Here is a 24,839-nt window from a genome sequence, read left to right on the forward strand (position 1 = left end):
ACTATTAGTCGTGCACTGCACAAAGTTGGCCTTTATGGAAGAGTGACAAGAAGAAAGCCATTGTTAACAGAAAACCATAAGAAGTCCCATTTTCAGTTTGCCACAAGCCATGTGGGGGACACAGCAAACATGTGGAAGAAGGTGCTCTGGTCAGATGAGACCAAAATGGAACTTTTTGGCCAAAATGCAAAACGCTATGTGTGGCGGAAAACTAACACTGCACATCACTCTGAACACACCATCCCCTCTGTCAAATATGGTGGTGGCAGCATCATGCTCTGGGGGTGCTTCTCTTCAGCAGGGACAGGGAAGCTGGTCAGAGTTGATGGGAAGAAGGATGGAGCCAAATACAGGGCAATCTTGGAAGAAAACCTCTTGGAGTCTGCAAAATACTTGAGACTGGGGCGGAGGTTCACCTTCCAGCAGGACAACGACCCTAAACATAAAGCCAGGGCAACAATGGAGTGGTTTAAAACAAAACATATCCATGTGTTAGAATGGCCCAGTCAAAGTCCAGATCTAAATCCAATCGAGAATCTGTGGTAAGATCTGAAAACTGCTGTTCACAAACGCTGTCCATCTAATCTGACTGAGCTGGAGCTGTTTAGCAAAGAAGAATGGGCAAGGATTTCAGTCTCTAGATGTGCAAAGCTGGTAGAGACATACCCTAAAAAACTGGCAGCTGGAATTGCAGCAAAAGGTGGTTCTACAAAGTATTGACTCAGGGGGCTGAATAATTATGCACACCCCACTTTGCAGTTATTTATTTGTAAAAAATGTTTGGAATCATGTATGATTTTCGTTCCACTTCTCACGTGTACACCACTTTGTATTGGTCTTTCATGTGGAATTCCAATAAAATTGATTCATGTTTGTGGCTGTAATGTGACAAAATGTGGAAAACTTCAAGGGGGCCGAATACTTTTGCAAGCCACTGTACGTCCATCACGTTCAACCATAATGACTACATATAACCTGCCTAACTTCTAGTTGATCCAGAGGAAGACAAAAAACCCCATCTGAAGCCTCTCTAATTTGCCGCAGAGGGGAAAAAATTCCTTCGTGACTCCAAGATGGCAATCGGACCAGTCCCTGGACCAACTTGTACTAAGAGCTATCTCCCATAACCCTGTATTCCCTCACTAAGAATCCACCCAGCCCCTTCTTAAAGCTATATAATGTATTATCCAGCACAACTGATTCGGGGAGGGAATTCCACAACTTCACAGCTCTCACAGTAAAAAATCCTTTCCGAATATTTAAATGGAACCTCCCTTCTTCTAAATGGAGTGGGTGCCCTCGTGTCTGTTGGAAGGACCTACTGGTAAATAAAACATTAGAAGGTTAGGTTATTAGGTTATTATATGATCCCCTTATATATTTATACATAGTTATCATGTCACCTCTTAAGCGCCACTTCTCCAGTGTAAACAGACCCAACTTGGCCAGTCTTTCTTCAAAACTGAGACTTTCCATCCCCTTTACCAGCTTAGTTGCCCTTCTCTGGACCCTCTCAATGTCCCGTTTGAGCACTGGAGACCAAAACTTAAAAGTACTTCAGTTCTTTTAAGAGATTGAACCTGATCACCTCTTTAGTGGTGGAACCACTAACTTTAGGAAAGCTTTTGGGGTCAGTATATACCACAGACTTTGGTATATCTATGCATATTGGGCAACAAAGTCTGTGGTTTATCCTGACCCCAAAATGAAAATAGCACATATGGACTTCTCACCTGCCAATTCAGCTTTTGCATACAGAGCCCCCTGACAACATATTATGTGCAGTAAGACCTCCTAACTATACAGAAAAACCCAGAAAACCATATGGTTTTGGAAAGTACACATTCTGACAAATCCAACATGGGTAAAGAGTCCTTTCTAAACCAAAGTATGACATTTCAGAAAATTGCCTAAAAAAAATTGTTGCAATTTGCCGCATTTATCTCACACAATTTCTTGCAGATAAAGACAAATCACCCCAAACAGGAACACCTAAGGTCTACATAGGGTTGAACAAAGACCACAGTCCATCAAGTTCAACCCATCCAAATAAACTCAGCACACAACCTATACTTACCAATCTATACACTCACATACATAAACTATATATATTTTATATATATATATATATATATATATATATTTTTTTTTTTTTTTTTTTTTTTTTTTTTTATCAGGGCTGCTCTGGACCCTAAACCTGCAAAGAAGGAGGGAAATCAGGATATATCCAAACAACCTGTGGCACAACACTGGCTGCATGCTAAGCATCCAGCTTCATCGTTTAAATGCATGCCAATTGATTGTATTTCAGGTGTGCAAAGGGGTGGCGACATTGATCGTATTTTACTCCAAAGAGAAGCATTCTGGACATATGAACTGGATTGCGTGGCTCCTAGGGGCCTAAATAGTTCCTTATCGCTGAATTGTTTTCTGTGAGTTCCTCAGTCCAATTTCACATTGTGATTGTGCTATTATTGTTATTACAATTTATTATATTATATAGGTAAATGGGATCCTCAAGTTGTTATATCTTGCTGTGGAATTGATATATGCATGTGCATGTGAATGTAATAGACAGATCTTGAATTAGATTGGGGGCCCCGACTAATTAGGATAGTATTCGGTTTGAATTGATTGGCGCAGCGTATACACTATGCAATCATGACACTGTAATGTGTATATTTTTAACATGATGTACTGTTTCACGGATTTTTAATGATTGCTTTGCTGAATCACTTCACTGAACTTTAATGATTATTTTAAAGGGGTATTAGTTTAAATAGCACCATATTTGCACTTGTGATATTTTAATGATAATTTATGGCACTGATCATTTTACAGCATTTGCTGCACACTTTACTGCACACTTTACTGCAATGGTCACTTTATGGCATGTGATGTTTTAATGATTATGTATGGCACAGATTTGCTGCACATCTTACTGCAATGGTCACTTTATGGCGTGTGATGTTTTAATGATAATTTATGGCACGGATCACTTTGCAGCATTAGTTACATGCTTTACTGCAATAGTCCCTTTATGGCATGTGTGCACTGATGTCACTTCCTATTTGCTGGTTCACTATGGAAAAATAGAAGATGGGGTTGGTTAGCATGGTTGCCTTGAGAAAGGTCCCGATGGGGACCGAAACGTAACGTTGGCTGTTCATGCGTTTTTAATACACGATTGATTGTTTTTGGAATACAACTCGGTGTATATATCTATATATATATATATATACACAACCACTAATACTAACTGTAGTTATTAGTATCACAATAGCCTTGGATATTCTGCTTGTTCAAAAACTTATCCAGGCCCCTCTTAAAGGCATTAACAGAATCTGCCATTACCACATCTCTAGGAAGGGCATTCCACAACCTCACTGCCCTCATGGTGAAAAACCACATACGCTGTTTTAAATGGAAGCTCCGTTCCTTCCTCTAATCTAAAGGTGTGACCTCTGGTGCATTGATCATTTTTATGGGAAAAAACATCCCCCTATCTGCCTATAATCCCCTCTAATGTACTTGTACAGAGTAATCATGTCCCCACGCAAGCACTTCTTTCCAAAGGAAACAACCCCAACCTCGACAGTCTAACCTCATAGCTTAAATCTTCCATCCCCTTTACCAGTTTAGTGGCACGTCTCTGCACTCTTTCCAGCTCATTAATATCCTTCTTAAGGACTGGAGCCCAAAACTGCACCGCATACTCAAGGTGAAGCCTTACCAGGGACCTATAAAGTGGTAAAATTATGTTTTCATCGCTTGAGCCAATGACCTTTTTTATACAAGACAGCACTTTATTTGCTTTAGTAGCCACAGAATGACACTGCCTGGAATTAGACAACTTGTTATCTACAAAAACCCCTAGATCCTTCTCCATTAAGGATACCCCCAACACACTACCATTCAGTAGATAGTTTGCGTTTATATTATTTCTACCAAAGTGCATAACTTTGCACTTGTCAACATTGAACCTCATTTTCCAGTTTGCTGCCCAGTTTTCCAATTTTGTCAAATTGCTCTGCAAAGTGGCAGCATCCTGCATGGAACTTATAGTTTTGCACAATTTAGTGTCATCAGCAAAAATAGATACAGTACTCTCTATGCCCACCTCCAGGTCATTAATAAACAAGTTAAAAAGCAAAGGACCAAGGACTGACCCCTGCGGTACTCCACTAACCACACTGGTCCAATTAGAAAATGTTCCATTTACCACCACTCTTTGTAATCTATCCTTTAGCCAGTTCTCTATCTAATTACAAATATTATGTTCTAGGCCAATATTGCTCAATTTGATCATTAGCCTTCTGTGAGGTACAGTATCAAATGCTTTAGCAAAGTCCAAGTAAATGGCATCAACTGCCATTCCAGCATCAAGGTTTCTGCTCACCTCCTCATAAAAGGCAACTAAATTAGTTTGGCAAGATCTGTTACGCATAAAACCATGCTAGCACAAACTTAGTATATAAATAGTATTGTGAACTGCAATGTATTCAAGCACCCTATCCCTTATTACCCCTTCCAAAATCTTTCCTACTACTAACAGGCCTATACAGTGGATATCAAAAGTCTACACACCCCTGGTAAAATGTCAGGTTCCTGTGCTGTATAAAAATGAGACAAAGATAAATCTTTTTAGAACTTTTTCCACCTTTAATGGGACCGATAAACTGTACCTCTCAATTGAAAAACAAACTTTTAGGTGGAGGGAAGAAAACCAAAAAAACTAAAATAATGTGGTTGCATAAGTGTGCACACCCTCTTCTAACTGTGGATGTAGCTGTGTTCAGAATTAAGCAATCACATTCAAAATAATGTTAAATAGGAGTCAGCATACACCTTCCATCATTTAAAGTGCCTCTGATTAACCCCAAATAAAGTTCAGCTGCTCTAGTTGGTCTTTCCTGAAATTTTTTTAGTTGCATCCCACAGCAAATGCCATGGTCCACAGAGAGCTTCCAAAGCATCAGAGGGATCTCATTGTTAAAGATATGTCAGGAGAAGGGTACAAAAGAATTTCCAAGGCATTAGATATACCATGGAACACAGTGAAGACAGTCATTATCAAGTGGAGAACATATGGCACAACAGTGACATTACCAAGAACTGGACGTCCATCCAAAATTGATGAAAAGACGAGAAGAAAACTTGTCAGGGAGGCTACCAAGAGGCCTAAAGCAACATTAAAGGAGCTGCAGGAATATCTGGCAAGTACTGGCTGTGTGGTACATGTGACAACAATCTCCCGTATTCTTCATATGTCTGGGCTATGGGGTAGAGTGGCAAGACGAAAGCCTTTTCTTACGAAGAAAAACATCCAAGCCAGGCTACATTTTGCAAAAACACATCTGAAGTCTCCCAAAAGCATGTGGGAAAAGGTGTTATGGTCTGATGAAACCAAGGTTGAACTTTTTGGCCATAATTCCAAAAAATATGTTTGGCGCAAAAACAATACTGCACATCACCAAAAGAACACCATACCCACAGTGAAGCATGGTGGTGGCAGCATCATGCTTTGGGGCAGTTTTTCTTCAGCTGGAACTGGGGCCTTAGTTAAGATAGAGGGAATTATGAACAGTTCCAAATATCAGTCAATATTGGCACAAAACCTTTAGGCTTCTGCTAGAAAGCTGAACATGAGGAGGAACTTCATCTTTCAGCATGACAATGACCCAAAGCATACATCCAAATCAACAAAGGAATGGCTTCACCGGAAGAAGATTAAAGTTTTGGAATGGCCCAGCCAAAGCCCAGACCTGAATCCGATTGAAAATCTGTGGGGTGATCAGAAGAGGGCTGTGCACAGGAGATGCCCTCGCAATCTGACAGATTTGGAGTGTTTCTGCAAAGAGTGGGCAAATCTTGCAAAGTCAAAATGTGCCATGCTGATAGACTCATACCCAAAAAGGCTGAGTGCTGTAATAAAATCAAAAGGTGCTTCAACAAAGTATTAGTTTAAGGGTGTGCACATTTATGCAACCACATTATTTTAGTTTTTTTGGTTTTCTTCCCTCAGCCTAAAAGATTTCAGTTTGTTTTTCAATTGAGTGGTACAGTTTATAGGTCACATTAAAGGTGGAAAAAGTTCTGAAATGATTTATCTTTGTCTCATTTTTGTACAGCACAGGAACCTGACATTTTACCAGGGGTGTGTAGACTTTTTATATCCACTGTAGTTTTCAGGCTAAGAAAGGGATCCCTTTTTAAATAACGGCACCACATTAGCAATTCGCCAGTCTCTCGGCACCATGCCAGACCTCAATGAATCCTGAAAAATTATGTGAAGAGGCTTGGCAATCACAGTGCTCAGCTCATTTAATACCCTGGGATGAATCCCATCCGGTCCTGGACCTTTGTTTACCTGTACATGTTCAAGTCTCTTTTGAATTTCCTCCCGAGTGACCCATGCGTCAGTAGCTAAATTACTAGAACTGGGCATATTAAAAGGGAAGCCTTCATTAGCTGGCTCCTCAGATGTATAGACAGATGAAAAATAAGAGTTCAAAATTACTGCTTTTTCCCCACTCCCATCAACTTACTCCCCCCCCATGATAATAAGGTTCCCACCCCTTCTTGCTTCATTTTTTTTACTATTCACATAATTAAAAAATAATTTTGGATTCTTTTTACTCCTAGCTGCAATATCCCTTTCCATCTCTATTTTAGCTTGACTGATAGCTCTTTTGCATGCTTTATTTGCTTCCTTGTACCTGATTAAAGTTTCTGCTTTCCCAGCTAACTTGAATGCTTTAAAAGCACGTTTTTTCTTACCAACCTCGACAGTAAGGGGCACATTTACTAATCCACGAATCCGAATGGGAAAAATTCGGATTGGAAACGAACATTTTGCGACTTTTTCTCATTTTTTGCGATTTTTTTCGACGCTGTTATGACTTTTTCGTAAATTGTCGCAACTTTTTCGTATTGAGCGCTCGTAAACGGCGGCCAAAACTTTCAGACTTTGCATGATTTTGGAAGCCTCCCATAGGACTCAATGGCACTCTGCAGCTCCAACCTGGCCCAAGGAAAGCCACGATACTGAAGCTTGAATGAATCTGAAACTTTCGTACTCTGCGCAAGTTGTAACGCTAAGAAAAAGTCGCAACAATTTATGAAAAAGGCGTAACGGCTACAAAAACGTCGCAACAATTTACGAAAAAATCGCAAAATACCGATCATTACGAAAAAACCACATTCGGACGCTTTTCGGACGTTCGTGGATTAGTAAATGTGCCCCTAACACTTTTATTCAGCCATAAAGGTTTTGCATTGCGATGCCTCTCCTTGCTTACAAGGGGAATATACTGATCCATATACTTGCAAAGCAATGTTTTAAAGATGTTTCATTTTCCTTCTGTGTCTAACCCTATGAAAAGCCTTTCCCAGTTGACATATTGCAGAGATGCCCTTATACTGGCAAAGTCTGCACGTCTCAAATCAAGCGTTTTAGTTACTCCCTTATAGAGGTGTCTCTGCAGCATTATCTCAAAGGAGACCATATTGTGATCACTGTTCCTCAAATGCTCACCCACACAAATGTTAGAGATGAGTTCAGTGTTATTAGATATTATCAGGTCCAACATAGAGTCATTCCTAGTAGGTTCTTGAACCACCTGAAATAAGAAGTTGTCATTTAGCATATTTACAAACCTACTAGCTTTTTCTGACTTGGCCACCCTATTACTCCAGTCAATGTCCGGATAATTAAAGTCCCCCATATTAACAACTTGACCCAGTTGTGAAACCTCCTCTATTTGCAACAGTAGCTGGGTCTAATCCTCCTCATCTATACGGGGTGATTTATAGCATACACCAATGATCATTTTCTTTGCGACCTTCAGCCCTACTGAAATTTCTACCCAAAGAGATTTGACGTTTTCATTGGTAATGTCTAAAGACATTACATGGCTTTAAATCTGACTTTACATAAAGACAAACCCCTCCACCCTTTTTTACCTCTCTGTCCCTCCTAAAAAGTGTATAACCATTTAAATTCACGGCCCAGTCGCATTTTTCATCACACCAGGTTTCAGTGATGCATAGATATACCAAACTGTTCAGTAGACCTTAGGTGTTCTTATCTGGGGTGATTTCTGCAGGAAATTGTGAGAGATAAATACGACAAATTGCAACATTTTTATGCGATTTTCTAAAATGTCATATAAATCGGCAACTTAGGAAAGCTTTGCGGCTTGGTACTTTGGAGTAAAAACATTTACCCATTATAGATTCGGGGGGACTGTGTACTTTCCAAAAATATGACTTTCTGGGGTGAGCATACTTTATACTAGCTTTTTTTCCACATACTGTATAATGATGTAAATGTGTTGATTTTGCAGGAGCTGAAATTAAAGAAATGATAGATCATATGGGGGTTTGTTCACATTGGGGCCCCTACATGCTACATACTTAGGTAAACCTATACATATTGGGCATCATACTGTTCAGTGGACCCCTGGCATTGATATTTAGGGTGTTTTATTTGGTTACTTTATGACCTGTAGGAGATAAGATACTATAGACTGGAAGCTTTGAAGTGATTTTTTTTAAAAATGTCACAAATTTTGATAAAAACCAATAATTTTAGGAAAGCATTGCGACTTGATAGTTTGGGGTAGACAGACAGTTGTGCCTATTCTGGATTACCCAGAATCTGTTCTTTCCAAAAATGTACCATTTTCTGGGATAAACCTTCTGTTAGTGGAATTTTTGACCTTGAAATCTAAAGTATGCAGTTTTCTGAAGCAGTGCTACCATATTTTGAAAGCATAGGTTGTCCTGAAATAAATGATATATTGTTTTCCTGGGTAAACTAAAGGTCCCCACAAGGAAAGGCCCCTAAAGAGAAACAGTGTAAAATGTTCAAAAACTGTCTGGTAATACAAGTTCCTCTTTGATCAAAACGGCTGGCAGTAAAAAGTTTAATAGTAGACATATGTTGTAAAAACCTATCCCACACTCTTTGGGTGGTTTCCCCCACATAGATCACATTACAAGGGCAAACCAACATGTATACCACAAAACTAGTGTCACATATATGATGTCCCAGAATTTTAAAGGATTTACCTGTCAAGGGGTTATTAAAGGAAAAGTAACACTAACATTTTTAAAGTAAAAAACCTATTCTACCCTGCACCAATAACTACCCTATCCTGAAAACCACTTAGTATTTTAAATGCTTTAATAGAAAATACCTGCTAAAACTTGGCTTCCTGTCATTTGAAGTATGACGATACGGCGAAGGAAGGAGCAGCAATCACTATGCGATGATCGATTGAGCCTAGCCTTCTTTCTGCATAGGAAGGAGTCAGGCTTTAACAGGTATTTTCTATTAAAGCACTTCAAATACTAAGTGGTTTGCAGGATAGGACAGTTATTGGTGCAGGGTAGAATAGCTTTTTTACTTAAAAAAATTTAGTGTTACATTTCCTTTAAAATTAGGCCCTACCATAACAAAAAGACACTGTGAACATCCCTTACATTTGTACATACTCTCCCTTGGTGGTCCCAGGAAGGTTAATTTCCTCAGTATAGGGGGTACCTAAGCTTATACCAGCCTACCCCCTATGGTGCCCCCCCTACGGAAGGACATCATGTGGGGATGTTGAAACACTGGTATTGATGGATAAGACTCCTTTAGTAAATGCCAATGTTTATTCAAAGTGGTCTGTAACTGATTACTATGTGCATGATACTGAGATACAAAAGTGACACGTTGTCCAACACCCCGCTTAATGTATTTGTCAGTACCCTTTTGTCTCTGAACTTCAGACAGACTATCCTGGAAAACCTTTCCATTTTCTTAAGATCTTCTGTAGCAGTATGTGGATCATTAGGATGAAAACTATCAAACTTCAGCAACTGATTTTGATCTGTGGATCTCGTATATATATATATATATATATATATATATATATATATATATATATATATGTGTATGAAAAATGTGTTCTATCCGTGTAACCATCTAGAAAAACTATCTTATGGAAATCAGCTGTCATTGTAAACTTAACAAGAGAAACACAATATATCTCCACCACACTCAGCAGTGTGTGGTAAATAGTACATTCCGATATACAGTCATGGCCAAAATTGTTGGCACCCCAGAAATTTTTCCAGTAAATCAAGTATTTCTCACAGAAAAGTATTGCAGTAACATATGTTTTGCTATACCCATGTTTATTACCTGTGTGTGTATTGGAACAGAACAAAAAGGGAGGAAAAAAAGCAAATTGGACATAATGTCACATAAAACTCCAAAAATGGGCTGGACAAAATTATTGGCACCCTTTCAAAATTGTGGATAAATAAGATTGTTTCAAACATGTGATGCTCCTTTAAACTCACCTGGGGCAAGTAACAGGTGTGGGCAATATAAAAATCACACCTGAAAGCAGATAAAAAGGAGAGCAATTCACTTAGTCTTTGCATTGTGTGCCTGTGTGTGCCACACTAAGCAGGGACAGCAGAAAGAGGAGAAGAGAACTGTCTGAGGACTTGAGAACCAAAATTGTGGAAAAATATCAACAATATCAAGGTTACAAGTCCATCTCCAGAGATCTAGATTTGCCTTTGTCCCCAGTGCGCAACATTATCAAGAACTTTGCAACCCATGGCGCTGTAGCTAATCTTCCTGGGCGTGGACGGAAGAGAAAAATTGATGAAAGGTTGCAACGCAGGATAGTCCGGATGGTGGATAAGCAGCCCCAAACAAGTTCCAAAGAAATTCAAGCTGTCCTGCAGGCTCAGGGAGCATCAGTGTCAGCGCGAACTATCCGTCGACATTTAAATGAAATGAAACACTTTGGCAGGAAACCCAGGAGGACCCCACTGCTGACACAGAGACATAAAAAAGCAAGACTACAGTTTGACAAAATGTACTTGGGTAAGCCACAATCCTGCTGGGAAAACGTCTTGTGGACAGATGAGACCAAGATAGAGCTTTTTGGTAAAGCACATCATTTTACTGTTTACCGAAAACGGAACGAGACCTACAAAGAAAAGAACACAGTACCTACAGTGAAATATGGTGGAGGTTCAATGATGTTTTTGGGTTGTTTTGCTGCCTCTGGCACTGGGTGCCTTGAATGTGTGCAAGGCATCATGAAATCTGAGGATTACCAAAGGATTTTGGGCCGCACTGTAGAGCCCAATGTCAGAAAGCTGGGTTTGCATCCAAGATCTTGGGTCTTCCAGCAGGACAATGACCCCAAACATATGTCAAAAAGCACCCAGAAATGCATGGCAACAAAGCGCTGGAGAGTTCTGAAGTGGCCAGAAATGAGTGAGTGTATAGATTGGTAGGTGTGGGTTAGGTGTGCTGGGTTTACTTGGATGGGTTGAACTTGATAGACACTGGTCTTTTTTCAACCCTATGTAACTATGAGTCCAGATCTAAATCCCATTGAACATCTGTGGAGAGATCTTAAAATTGCTGTTGGGAAAAGGCGCCCTTCCAATAAGAGAGACCTGGAGCAGTTTGCAAAGGAAGAGTGGTCTAAAATTCCCGGTAAGAGGTGTAAGAAGCTTATTAATGGTTATAGGAAGCGACTGACTTCAGTTATTTTTTCCAAAGAGTGTGAAACCAAATATTAAATTAAGGGTGCCAATAATTTTATCCAGCCCATTTTTGGAGTTTTGTGTGACATTATGTCCAATTTGCTTTTTTCCTCCCTTTTTTGTTCTGTTCCAATACACACAAAGGGAATAAACATATGTATAGCAAAACATATGTTACTGCAATACTTTTTCTGTGAGAAATACTTGATTTTGTGGAAAAATTTCTGGGGTGCCAACAATTTTGGCCATGACTGTACATGTTCCTCCTTAAACCAGCTCATAAATGAGTTGGCATAGGGCAACTCATAGCCGTCCCATAGCCCATAGCCGTCCCCGTGAATCTGCAAATAATATCTGTCCCAAAATTTAATGAAATTTTTATGAAGAATAAAGCTAAGGATCTCCCATAAATAAGTTAATGTCTATCTCACAATATTGTCTTTTTCTATTAGCAACCTCCTCACAGCTGCCATACCATCAAGGTGGGGTATAAATGTAAAAAGGCTAGCGATTTCAAATGTCGCTAGCATTACCTCCCCACCTAACTCTCCCACATTAGACAATTTTTGTAAAAAGTCATTGGTATCCCTAATATATGACTTGGTTTTCTGTACCAGAGGACTCAGAACATTATCTAGTACTTCAGCAGCTCTACTATTGTCTTTTTTTGGTAAAACATAAATTAATATATTATATTAGTCTCCCCATATTTCACCTGTTCAGATGATCAGAAGCCAAACAGGAAGAAAAAACGCTGAGCTGTGTAAATAAAGTTCCCATAATGCCTCACTCCTGCACAGACACCTAGACCAAGTGAACATGCTCAGTTAGAATATGAGTCAGCTTCCTACTGATTGGCTCAGATCCACATTCCTAAGGGGGGGGAGTGAGTTCTTAGCATTCTTGAGGGAGGGGGGATCAGAGAGCAGAAAGTTGCGTGTCTGTGGCACAGGAATTACAGACACAAGAAATCTTTTTTCAGAGAAGTCAGTGCAGCGTTTCTGTAAGTGCTTATGGTTGTATTTACATAGACCTTTCTGATAAAGCATACTTAGTTTTTACCCTTTTTTCTCCTTTAACAAAACATATACATTAGGATCAGACAACCGTTGTTCATTTTCAGCCACATATTTATCCGTGTCCAAGATAACAATTGCTCCCCCTTTGTTGGAAAGTTTAATGGTTATGTTGGACATTGATGCTAATTCCACCAGAGCATTTGTTTCAAATGTACACATATTATACGCACCCCTAAAGGAGTATTGCTGGACTAATGTCCAGATTCAATTTCACATTTCACCTTCTGGATATAAGTCTCTACTGCTGGATAAGTTGTAGGAGGAACAAAACAACTTCTGGTTCTAAGACCAATCCTGTCAGTGTCAAACCCCTGTTTGTCAATTAGATATCATATGTTGGGAAAAATGTACTTTTAACCTTAGAACCCATCTCCCCTTAATTAAGACGCATCACTAGCTATGTCACAAAGAATCACACATCGCATGTTTAACACTATTAACATTTGCGTCAAAATCATAATATAAAATATCCACATTATGGGGTCATATGCCGAATTCAACTATTAGAAGCATTAAATCACAATAAATAACCAACCAATACACAAAGCATGTGCCAAAAATTAGTAAGAACAGGTTAAATATAACAAGTCACATCAAAGGTAAAATTTAACCCTTTAACCGCCAGCTGTTAATAATATAATATAAACACATATCAGAAACATGAACTACTTAATAACTTTCCAAAGCACTGCTCCAGAAATCTGCATACTTTAGATTTCAAGGTCCACTTAGAGTAGGTTTACGCTAGAAAACTATACATTTTTTATTTGAGAAACTCGCCTCAGGCGGCAGTTCTTCTAGTGCAGGGAGCGCAATTATGCTCCCTGTACTAAACATGCGGATGGCATCAGAGCTAGAAACGCCCCTGGCGGTACTGTATCAAATGCTTTAGCAAAGTCCAAGTAAATAACATCCACTGCAATTCCAACATCGAGGTTCCTGCTCACCTCCTCATCTAAATTACCATGCTTTCACAAACTTATAGTATGCAACACATGTTTGGCAGATAAAGCCTTTTCTTGTCACATATGTGCTTGGCAGTAAAAGCATTAAACCTGAAGGTATACGTGTTTGCAAATAAAAAAGCTAGAATACCTCCCTCTTATGTAAAAGGGTGAGAATATCACACCCTCTTTTACCTATTTTTATCTGTTCTGTTGCCTGCATTGAAAAAAACTTTATGTTGCGGCACTGTGCAAAATGTCTTGTTGCATTAGTCTTATTAGTGTATTTAATATTCTTAATCTGACTGATGTGTTCCCTAATTCTGTCTCTTAAAGGAGAAGGAAAGGCTAATAAAGAGTTAATCTCAAACTGCAGGCATACCTTCAGTTGTCTCAATAGTGCCCTTAAGTCTCCCCATATTTCAACTGTTCAGATGATCAAAAGCCAAACAGGAAGAAAAAACGCTGAGCTGTGTAAAGAAAGTTCCCATAATGCCTCGCTCCTGCACAGACACCCAGACCAAGTAAACATGCTCAGTTAGTTAGTCTATGGGGCAGATTTATCAATCCACGAACGGTCCGATCGTTCATTCGATTGGACCGTTCGTGATTTCTAAGACTTTTTCGTACCTTACGTATTTTCGCCAATTTTTTTGTTATTTAACGCAACTTTTTCGTACTTGGGCCATGTTGGAGCTGCAGAGTGCCATTGATTCCTATGAGAGGCTTCCAAAATCGTGCACAGAAGGATCAAAGTCGGAAAGATTTTCCTGCATTTTACGATCCTTCTGTACGAAAATTTCGTGACTTTTGGATCGCCAATACGATATTATCGTGACTAATACAATTTTTTCTTAAGCATATTCGTGATATTTGCGAACCTAAGAAATTATCGCATCCAATCCGAATTTTTCCCATTCGGGATTCGAATTTGTGTATTAATAAATCTGCCCCTATGAGTCAGCTTCCTGCTGATTGGCTCAGATCCACATTTCTAAGGGGATAGGAGTGAGTTTTTAGCATTCTTGAAGGAGGGGGGAGCAGGAGAGAGGAGACAGAAGAAAGCTGCCTGTCTCTGGCACAAGAATTAGACACAAGAAATCTTTTCACAGAGAAGTCAGTGCAGCATTTCTGTGAGGCTTATGGCTGTATTTACATAGACCTTTCTGATAAAGCTTACTTAGTTTTTATCTTTCTTTTTTCCTTTAAAGCTCGCATTGTGCAACGGACATATTGTTTTTTACATTTCAAAAGACTTTATCTGTATTTTTTGCTCTTACAAAGGCCCTTAATATTCTATTCTCACTATATTCACTTTCTTGAAACCTATTTGTCATGTACCTAGCCAGACTGAAGAATTCCTCATCAGTAGAGCAGGAACTGCTCCACAGGAATACCACCAATCTGGTTTCTAGGGTGACATGTAGCAATGTATTATCACTACAAGGTTTACGGTAAATATGTATGTATGTATATCTTTATTTATAAAGCGCTACTTATGTACGCAGCGCTGTACAGTAGAATTCATTTCATACAGACAGGGGGTTAAAGATAATGGATAAATACAAAAGATAATGGATAAATACAAAGTACAACAATAAATACAATAAATACAAGGTGCAGTTGCAATAAGAGTCAGAAACACAAGATGAAGGAGGTCCTTGCCCCGTAGAGCTTACAATCTATATGGGAGGGGTAACTAACAGACACAAATGGACAAATGTAAGTGCTATAGGTCACAGTGGGTGACATTACAGTATAAGTGCCAGTTTCCAGATCAGGTGCTGGGTGAGTGCTCCAAAAGGTAGTCTTTAAGTTTAGTTTTAAAAAGACTGAGGGAGGATTCTCTCCGGAGGACATCAGGGAGGGAATTCCAAATGAAACAGCAGTAGTAGTGGGGGGCGCAACCAAACGGAGTCGGCCAGGAACGTACGGAGACACCAGGGAAGAGATGTAGTGAGGAGCAGAGGAATGGAGGGCTTTGAAGGTTAAGAGAAGGAGTTTATAAACTATTCTTTGTTTAACAGGAAGCCATGATAAGGCCTTTAGCAGGGGGGAAGGGCCTGAACTCTCCTGGATGAGAGGAGGAGAATTCTGGCAGCGGTGTTTAATATAGACTGTAGGGGGGAAAGATGGGAGTTAGGGAGGCCGGTTAGCAGCAGGTTACAGTAGTCAAGTTGGGATAGGATGAGCGCGTGCATGAGCAGCCTAGCTGTAGAAAAAATTTTGGCAATATTGCGTAAGAAAAAGTGACAGGTTTTGACAGTGGTGTTAGTATGGTCAGAGAAGGAGAGACTGAAGTCAAAGATCACCCCCAAACAACGCATGGAATTGACAGGGTTGATGAGGGTGCCTTCAATAGAGATAGAAAAGGGGGGAGTAGGACCAGGCTTAGGCGGAAAGATCATTATTTCAGTTTTTGTTAGGTTCAGTTTGAGGTGGCGTTGGTTCATCCAATTGGAGATAGCCAGGAGGCAGTTAGAGATTTGAGTCTCAGTTTCAACTGTTAATAATGAAGGGGTCGAAAAGTAAATTTGGGTATCATCAGCATACAGATGGTATTTGAAGCCAAATGAACGGATAAGATCTCCCAAAGACAGCGTGTAAAGGGAGAACAACAACGGCCCAAGTACAGAGCCTTGGGGTACCCCCACATTAAGAGGAACTGGAGATGAGATTTTGTTAGCATAGGAGACAGTGAATGAACGGTTAGAGAGGTAGGAAGAGATCCAGGATGCAGCCTGACTACGGAGACCAATCGAATGCAGAATTTGCATTAGGAGGGAGTGGTCAACCGTATCAAACGCAGCCGATAGATCTAGGAGGATTAGTACAGAGAAGTGACCACTGGCTTTGGCAACCTGAAGATCATTCGTAACTCTGCACAAAGCTGTCTCAGTAGAGTGCGCAGGCCGAAAGCCAGATTGCAGTGGGTCCAGTAAATTATGTGCATTAAAGGAAGTTAGTTATACGGGAGAAGACAATGCGCTCTAAGATTTTGGAGGTAAGCGGTAAAAGCGAGACAGGACGGTAGTTAGCGAGACAGGACGGGTCCAGCGTGGCCTTTTTAAGGATGGGCTTGACACAGGCCTGTTTGAAAGAAGAGGGGAAACTTCCAGAAGACAGAGAAGAGTTGAAGATATGAGTAAGAGCTGGAGTAAGCTCAGCAGCACAGTGTTTGAGAAGACAAGAAGGCATGGGGTCTAGAGAGCAAGTGGTGAGCGGAGCCGACAAAAGAAGCCGGGAGACTTCAGAGCCAGTTACGGGACCAAATGAGTTAAGACATGCAGAGGGGGGCTGAGGAAGGAGGAGCTGGTTAGTATTATTAGAGGGGGGAATTTGATTGCGAATGGACTCCACTTTGTTCAGGAAGAAATCAGCAAAGTCCTGGGGAGAGTGCATAAAGTCAGGTGATGGAGTCTGCGAGGGACACAGAAGGGTATTGAATATGGAAAATAGGCGTTTTGGGTTGGATTTATTACTGTTTATGAGGGTGTTGTAGTATCCCTGTTTAGCCTTCGACAGGGCAGAATTTAGGCAGGATAATAGGAATTTATAGTGGATAAAGTCTGCTTGCGTACGGGATTTCCTCCACATACGTTCCGCAGACCTCGCACAGGAGCGTAGGAATTTGGTCTGCACATTCAGCCAGGGGTGGGGGTTTTGCACCCGAGTGCGCTTAGGCTGAAGGGGTGCAAATTAATCAATGGTGGAGGCTAGTATTCTGTTGTACTCGCAAACCAGGGTATCAGGGTCAGACAACTCATTAAAGGAGGAGAGACTGGACCTGAAAGAGCGAGCTAAGGTCGGGAGATCTACGTCACGTGTGTTTCTAATTAATACAGCGGGGGAAGGAGCAGGTTGGGAAGGAGAGTGAGAGACAGAAAATGTAACGAGGTGATGGTCAGAGAAGGGAAAGGGGACACTGTTAAAATCAGAAAGGGACAGATTTTTGGTAAAGACTAAGTCCAGAAAGTGGCCATCCTTATGAGTCGGAGCATTAGTCCACTGCTGGAGCTCAAAAGAGGAGGTTAGACGTAGAAAACGTGAGGGCCAGGGTTGCGAGGGATCATCAATGTGGCAGTTGAAGTACCCAAGTATGACTGCAGGGCTGTCAGTAGAGAGGAAAAAGGAGAGCCAGGTTTCAAAATCAGAGAGGAATGTAGCAGGGGAGGAGGCTGATGGGGGTCTGTAAATGACAGCCACCCGTACAGAGAGAGGATGGAAGATCTGAATGGCAGGGGGAATAGGAATAGGTGCGAACTGGCAACGGGAGGAGAGGAGAATTCCAACTCCCCCACCGCGTCCAGTGGCCCGGGGGGTGTGGGAGAAAGACAGACCGCCATGAGAGAGCGCAGCTTCAGTGGCGGTGTCATTCTGCAACAGCCAGGTTTCGGTTAGTGCGAGGAGATGGAATGATTTAGAGCAGAACAGATCATGGATTAGTGTAGCTTTGTTAGTTAAATAGTTTAATTAGTTAATTAAGTTTAATTTATAGAGCTCCCTGTTTAATATGCAAAAATTAAAATTTCTGCATATGCAAATGTCAGTGAAGCATAGATTTAACTCATTGTTTATGAATTCAACAAACACGTTCCCATGCCAAAATCATCAATATAGCGGATGTATAATTTCAGATGAGCTCTTAAATCTGCAACCCATATAAAGGCTGGCGAAAGACAGGGCAAATTTCACCCACATTTCAGTTCCGCATCTCTGCAGATAAAAATTAGACTCAAACACAAAATAATTATGTTTTAGAAGATGTTCGATAGCCGCCGTGTTGCATGGAGTTGACTAACTTCTGGTTACAGGTATTTCAACCCAGGATTGTATGGTTTCGCCTCAGAAAAGGAGAATTTCACTTACTTCCATAACGTGAATTCCATGAGCATCTCCTGCTACAAGGGCCCCCTCACAGTCCAGAGGGATTGCCACACTATGATTGCCAAAACATCCAACCACAGCTGGGGTGGATCCTCTGCCAACAAGAAGAAAATTGCTGAGATAGTCACTCACTAATGGCCACAATCAAGACTCTGGAACTGGCCAGCTCACTAGTGTTACCACCCTAGCAACAAACAAAAGTTATCCACAAAATTATTTAACCACAACTGATCCATTTACCACAAGTGCTGAATCTATGCACCTAATCCTCAGCATTAGCCTTGGGCCCTAGAATAAGACTTGGCACCCACAAGCATCTAGCCCCAAAGCACACTGGTAGCAGCTCACATTGGCATTGACAGCAGTCAAACCTAAACAACAACAACCACAGATCAGCAAAAGATCATTCAAGTACAGATCTGATGCAATGTATACGTAAAAATGTCCCATAGTGAAAGGACACACCAGCACTCAAGCCCCACTACAGTGCAAGCAACTTAGGGGCCCAAGCCAGCATGCCAGGCTGGAAACTAACTTCCTACCACACACTGAAACTACTGGCTTCAAGAGGCTACCAAACCAGTCACTGGTGCCAGGTTTAGGAACTGTACAAACAACCTGCTGATGGTAGATCAGCTAAGCAGCCTTAAATGACTGTCAAGTCAACTGGCAATCATGCATGTAAAACAACGGTGCAATGCATGAAAGTCACCTGCGCACAGCCAGATACCATGCATGCCAGCAACTAGTCGACAAACCAAACACTACACAAGCAAAGCACTGGTGGCCACATGCGCCATGGGCTGCAGCCAGGGCCGGCAGCCACATGCGCCAAGGGCCGAGCCAAGGCCAGAAGCCACATGCGCCAAGGGCCGCAGCCAAGGCCAGCAGCCACATGTGCCAAGGGCTGCAGTCAAATGTGCCAAGGGCCCCTGCCAAGGCCGGCAGCCACATGCGCCAAGGGCCGCAGCCAAGGCCGGCAGCCATGTGTCAGGCCAGCCAACAATTAGCCAAGGGCCATGAGAAAAATGCCAGTACTCACACCAGCAAGCCCACAAAAGACCTGCAGCCAAAACCATAACAAGGGCCAACAGCCATGCTAGCCAAAGGCCATAAAAAGAGCCAGCGGCTATTTGAGCCAAAGACCACAACAAGGCATAGTGACCCCACAAGCTAAAGTAAACAACAAGGGCAAGCATCAACGCAAGCCAAAGGCCATAACCAGGGCCAGCAGTCAAGTGAGCCAAAGACCATCACTGGGTCCAAGGGCCATGGCTGGGGCCAACAGCCAAGTGAGCTAAAGGCCATAGCTGGGACCCAAAACCCAAGGTCATAGTCAAGGGACCATGCGTGCCAAAGGCCATAACCGGGGCCAGTGGCCAAGTGAGCCAAATGCCATAACCGGGGGTAGCAGCCAAGCGAGCCAAAGGCCATAACTGAGCTAGTGGCCAAGCGAGCTAAAGGCCATAGCCAGGGCCAGCGGCCATGTGAGCCAAAGACAAGAACCAACAGACACGCAAGCCAAAGCCCAGAACAAAGGACCAGGGGGTCATGCAAAATGGTAGTTGCATTGCATAAAAAATGTTTTCCAATGTTGGCTCCTATTATGCTAGCAGACACTTAAGTACACCCTGTTCCAAATTATTATGCAAATTATATTTTTCTCAGTTACCAAAATAACTGATATAAATAAGTCAGCATAATTCTCATGTTATCAACTATTAAGAGTACAATTCAAATTTTATTGAACAAACCTCCTAATGATAACAGTATTTTTTTAAGAATAAAAAACTTACAATGCACTGTTCCAAATTATTATGCAAATTCTATTTAAGTGTCACAAAGATTAGATTTTTTTGGTTTTCAATTAAAACAGATATTTCACGAAAACTTAATCGTGGTCATCGCACTATTAAGAGATTTGTGACTGATTCAGAGCACAGACGTGTTTGTGCAGATAAAGGCACATTGAGGAAGATTTCTGCCAGACCCATGCATCGGATCAAGAGAGCAGCTGCTAAAATGCCATTACATAGCAACAAACAGATATTTGAAGCTGCTGGTGCCTCTGGAGTCCCATGGACATCAAGGTGTAGAGTCCTCCAGAGTCTTGCAACTGTGCATAAACCTTCTATTCAGCCACCACTAATCAATGCTCACAAGCAGAAACGACTGCATTGGGCAGAGAAATACATGGAGACTAATTTTCAAACAGTCCTGTTCACTGATGAGTGCCATGCAACCCTGGATGGTCCAGATGGATGGAGTAGTGGATGGTTGATGGAAGGCCACCGTCTTCCAACAAGGCTGGGATGTCAGCAAGGAGGTGGTGGAGTCATGTTTTTGGCCGGAATCATGGGAAGAGAGCTGGTCGGCACGTTTAGGGTCCCCGAAGGTGTAAAGATGACCTCTGCAAAGTATGTGGAGTTTCTGACTGACCGCTTTCTTCCCTGGTACAGAAGGAAGAACTATGCTTTCCGTAATAAAATCATCTTCATGCATGACAATGCACCATCTCACGCTGCAAAGAAGACCTCTGCATCAATGGCTGCTATGGGGATAAAAGGAGAGAAAGTCATGGTGTGGCCTCCATCCTCCCCTCACCTCAGTCCTATTGAGAACCTTTGGAGCATCCTCAAGCAAAAGATCTATGAGGGTGGGAGGCAGTTTACATCCAAACAGCAGCTCTGGAAGGCTATTCTGACATCTTGCAAACAAATTCAAGCAGAAACTGTCCAAAAACTCACAAGTTCAATGGATTCAAGACTTGTGAAGCTGCTATCAAATAAGGGGTCCTATGTTAAAATGCAACGTGACCTGTTAAACTGTTTAACCTTTTTACGTATGAGATACGTCGTGGCAGTAAAAGGCTTTAACTGCCAACGACGTGTATCATACGTTGTTAGCAGATAAAGGCTACTCTCTGCAGCGGTGGCGATGCAGAAAAGACACAGGTACCCATTTTAGATTCGGGGGAATGTGTACTTTCTAAAAATATATGACTTTCTGTGGTGAGCGTACTTTTTACTAGCTTTGTCCCACATATAATGATGTAAATGTGTTGATTTTGCTGGAGCTGAAATGACAGAAATGATTGATCATATGGGGGTATGTTCACATTGGGGCCACTACATGCCACATACTTAGGTAAACCTATACATTTTAGGCATCAAACTGTTCAGTGGACCCCTGGCGTTCAAATTTAGGGTGTTTTATCTTGGTACCTAATACTATGTGGGACATAAGATGCTGCAAAGTGGAAGCTTTGAGGGGATTTTTGGAAATTTCATCAAAATTGCCAATTTTAGAAAAGCAGTGCAGCTTGGTACTTTGGAGTAGAAAGACACGGGTCCCATTTTAGATTCGGGGGAATGTGTACTTTCCAAAAATATATGACTTTCTGGGGTTAGCGTACTTTTTACTAGCTTTATCCCACATATAATGATGTAAATGTGTTGATTTTGCAGGAGCTGAAATGACAGAAATGATAGATCATATGGGGGTGTGTTCACATTGGGGCCCCTACATGCCACATACTTAGGTAAACCTATACATATTGGGCATCATACTGTTCAGTGGACCCCTGGCATTCATATTTAGGGTGTTTTATTTGGTTACTTTATGACCTGTAGGAGATAAGATACTATAGACTGGAAGCTTTGAAGTGATTTTTTAAAAATGTCACAAATTTTGATAAAAACCAATAACTTTAGGAAAGCATTGCGACTTCATAGTTTGGAGTAGACAGACAGTTATGCCTATTCTGTATTCCCCAGAATCTGTTCTTTCCAAAAATGTACAATTTTCTGGGATAAATATTCTGTTAGTGGAATTTTTGACCTTGAATTTTTGACCTAAAGTATGCAACTTTCTGGAGCAGTGCTTTGGAAATTTAGTAGTGTACTGCTTGGAGTTTTTGACCTATACAAGTGAGAAATCTCCATCAAACTAACATAAATATACGGTATTTGGTATTGGCACTTTCATGAGACATGGGACTTTCCAAATCAGTTGTATATTCGTGCATGAAATAATTTCTGTTTCTAGTATGTGTGTTTATATTATGGAAAATTTGTTGTTTTTTTTTCATTTTTAGACATTTAGAAACCTATATCTTGTTACAGAATTGGAACTACACAAAAATTCTACCATATTTTGAAAGCTTAGGTTGTCCTAAAAAAAACGATATATTGTTTTCCTGGGTAAACTAAAAGTCCCCCCAAGGAAAGGCCCCTAAAGTGAAACAGTGCAAAATGTTCAAAAACTGTCTGGCAATACAAGTTCCGCTTTGATCAAAATGGCTGGCAGTGAAAGGGTTAAAAAGTTAAAATGTTGTTAAAAGTTTGATTGAAATAGCTTTTGATTTTAGTAAATATGCTGCAAACACAACAAATGACAATTTTCAGTTCTTTACAACCTATAAAGTGTTTTGAAACGTACTGTGCATAATAATTTGGAACAGTGCATTGTAAGTTTTTTATTCTTAAACAAAAAACTTATCATTAGGAGGTTCGTTCAATAAAATTTGAATTGTACTTTTAATAGTTGATAACATGATAATTATGCGGACTGTTATTTACATTAATTATTTTGGTAAATGAGAAAAATATAATTTGCATAATAATTTGAAACAGGGTGTAAATGCTTGTAAACACACCAGATAAAAGGATGGTGACCCAGCAGCCAACACAATTTGAACTACAACTATGCTCATATCCGATAGGAAAAAACTGCCTGTTAAGCACCAGAAGCCAAATAAGAAAGGAAGAAGGTACAATACTGCCACAGCAGTGCTAACCCCCAGCCAAACCTGGAAGCACCTGGTGTAATAATGAGATATATGTGCAGATTAATATAAAACAGCGCAATTGGCTGTAGGTGACCACATGGTACCAGGAATTCCCAGCACAGGAAGAACTACTGAACTGCTGCACGGAGGTAAAAGTTACTGCAAACAAAACTGAACAGTGGAGAAGGGTTAGACACAACTTAACGTTATTGCAAGGTTAGACACAACTTAACGTTATTGTGCTCTCCTGTCGGTATACACTTCACTATCGGCGTTTAACTGTCTAGGTGCTGCAGTGTGGAGAGGGAAGGCATGCTGCTGCAAACTAACTGTGACATGCACATGTAGAAGATACACTTTGTAAGTAGAATTTGAGTGTGTGCGGCCATTTATTATCAGTATTGCACCATTGTGGTCTCTATATTTAATTGCAGAGTGCCCTGAAACGAGGATTGATTTTTTCTATAAGCGCATCATTGAAGGATTTGTAATAATGGGATACCTGCTGTATCTGTACAGAGGCTCACAGTAAAACACTTTAGATATCAAACAGCAATAGCAAAAAGCTCCAGAAGCATATAAGCACCTTATTAGGACTGAAACCTCCACTCAGAATCCTGGAGAAAGGCTGCTTATTAGGTGCAGACTCGCTGTGAGTAAGGAAGGGGATAACCATACTGCTACAGCCAGGCCCGAATTTGTGGTGAGGCCACAAAGGCCCAGGCCTTGGGCGGCACAATTGTAGGGGCAGCATGCTGCCCCACCGCAATGAAATCTTATCATTTTGCGGCCATATGGAGCAATGGGGACTTCTCCCCACTGCTCCGTATGATATTTTAAATGGCCGTGCTTGCGTTGGGTGGGGCGCGAATGGGGGGCGGCCTCGGGGCGCCTGGATTTGAAATCCAGCGTTGCCTACAGCAGTGCAACCCCCAAGCACTTGGTGTAATAATGAGCATCCATACCTGCTGTGTCTGCTCAGAGGATTCAGGCTCACAATAGAAGAACTTTAGATATCAAACAGCAATACCAAAGAGCCCTTAAGGAGCACATGTGCCTTACCAGATAGCAATGGGTAGTCAGCAGGATGGAAACTCCGACAAGGACCCAGACAGCTTTCAGCTGAGGGACATATTTAGCTCATTAGTATGCAGGCATCCCAGTGCACTGAGAATTTCAAACACACATAGATACTGAAGAACCATACTTACCGGATTCAGGCTTAGTTATCACAAGCCCATATCCATACCCATGGCCCTTTTGTCAGTTTTCCAAGGCTCAAAACACCATAGAAGAAAGAGAGGATCAATAGGTCACAGGCAGGAACATGGGAATACAATAAGCAATATGTTTGAATACTGGGCAAAGATGGGCAAACAGCAGGGGCTATTTTAGCACAGGGCTAGGAACATGGCTATGCCCACATCTTCATTTCTTCCCAATAGGCGACAGTTTACCTACTTTGCATATTGGGGCATCAGGTAAATTCTTCTCTAGTACCTGGGAATCATCCCTCTGTGTGCACACATAGGTAAAAAAAATAAAAAGAAGAATCAAAACTGTGAGTTGCTT

General features: G+C 41.1%; 1 protein-coding gene across 3 annotated transcripts in view; it reads right to left on the reverse strand.

Annotated features, from left to right (window-relative positions):
- The window catches only part of uhrf1bp1l (UHRF1 binding protein 1-like), a 131,885-nt gene that overhangs the window by 20,652 nt on the left and 86,394 nt on the right, over positions 1-24,839 (reverse strand). The window contains exon 21 of one of the 3 annotated variants that reach the window (XM_018091953.2): positions 20,317-21,029. Within the exon in view, the coding sequence (XP_017947442.2) occupies positions 20,973-21,029 (57 nt within the window). The 3' untranslated portion in view covers positions 20,317-20,972. 3 annotated transcript variants of the gene reach the window in all.

This window comes from Xenopus tropicalis, chromosome 3 (genome assembly GCF_000004195.4).
Source record: "Xenopus tropicalis strain Nigerian chromosome 3, UCB_Xtro_10.0, whole genome shotgun sequence".
In the NCBI taxonomy this organism is placed as follows: Eukaryota; Metazoa; Chordata; class Amphibia; order Anura; family Pipidae; genus Xenopus; species Xenopus tropicalis.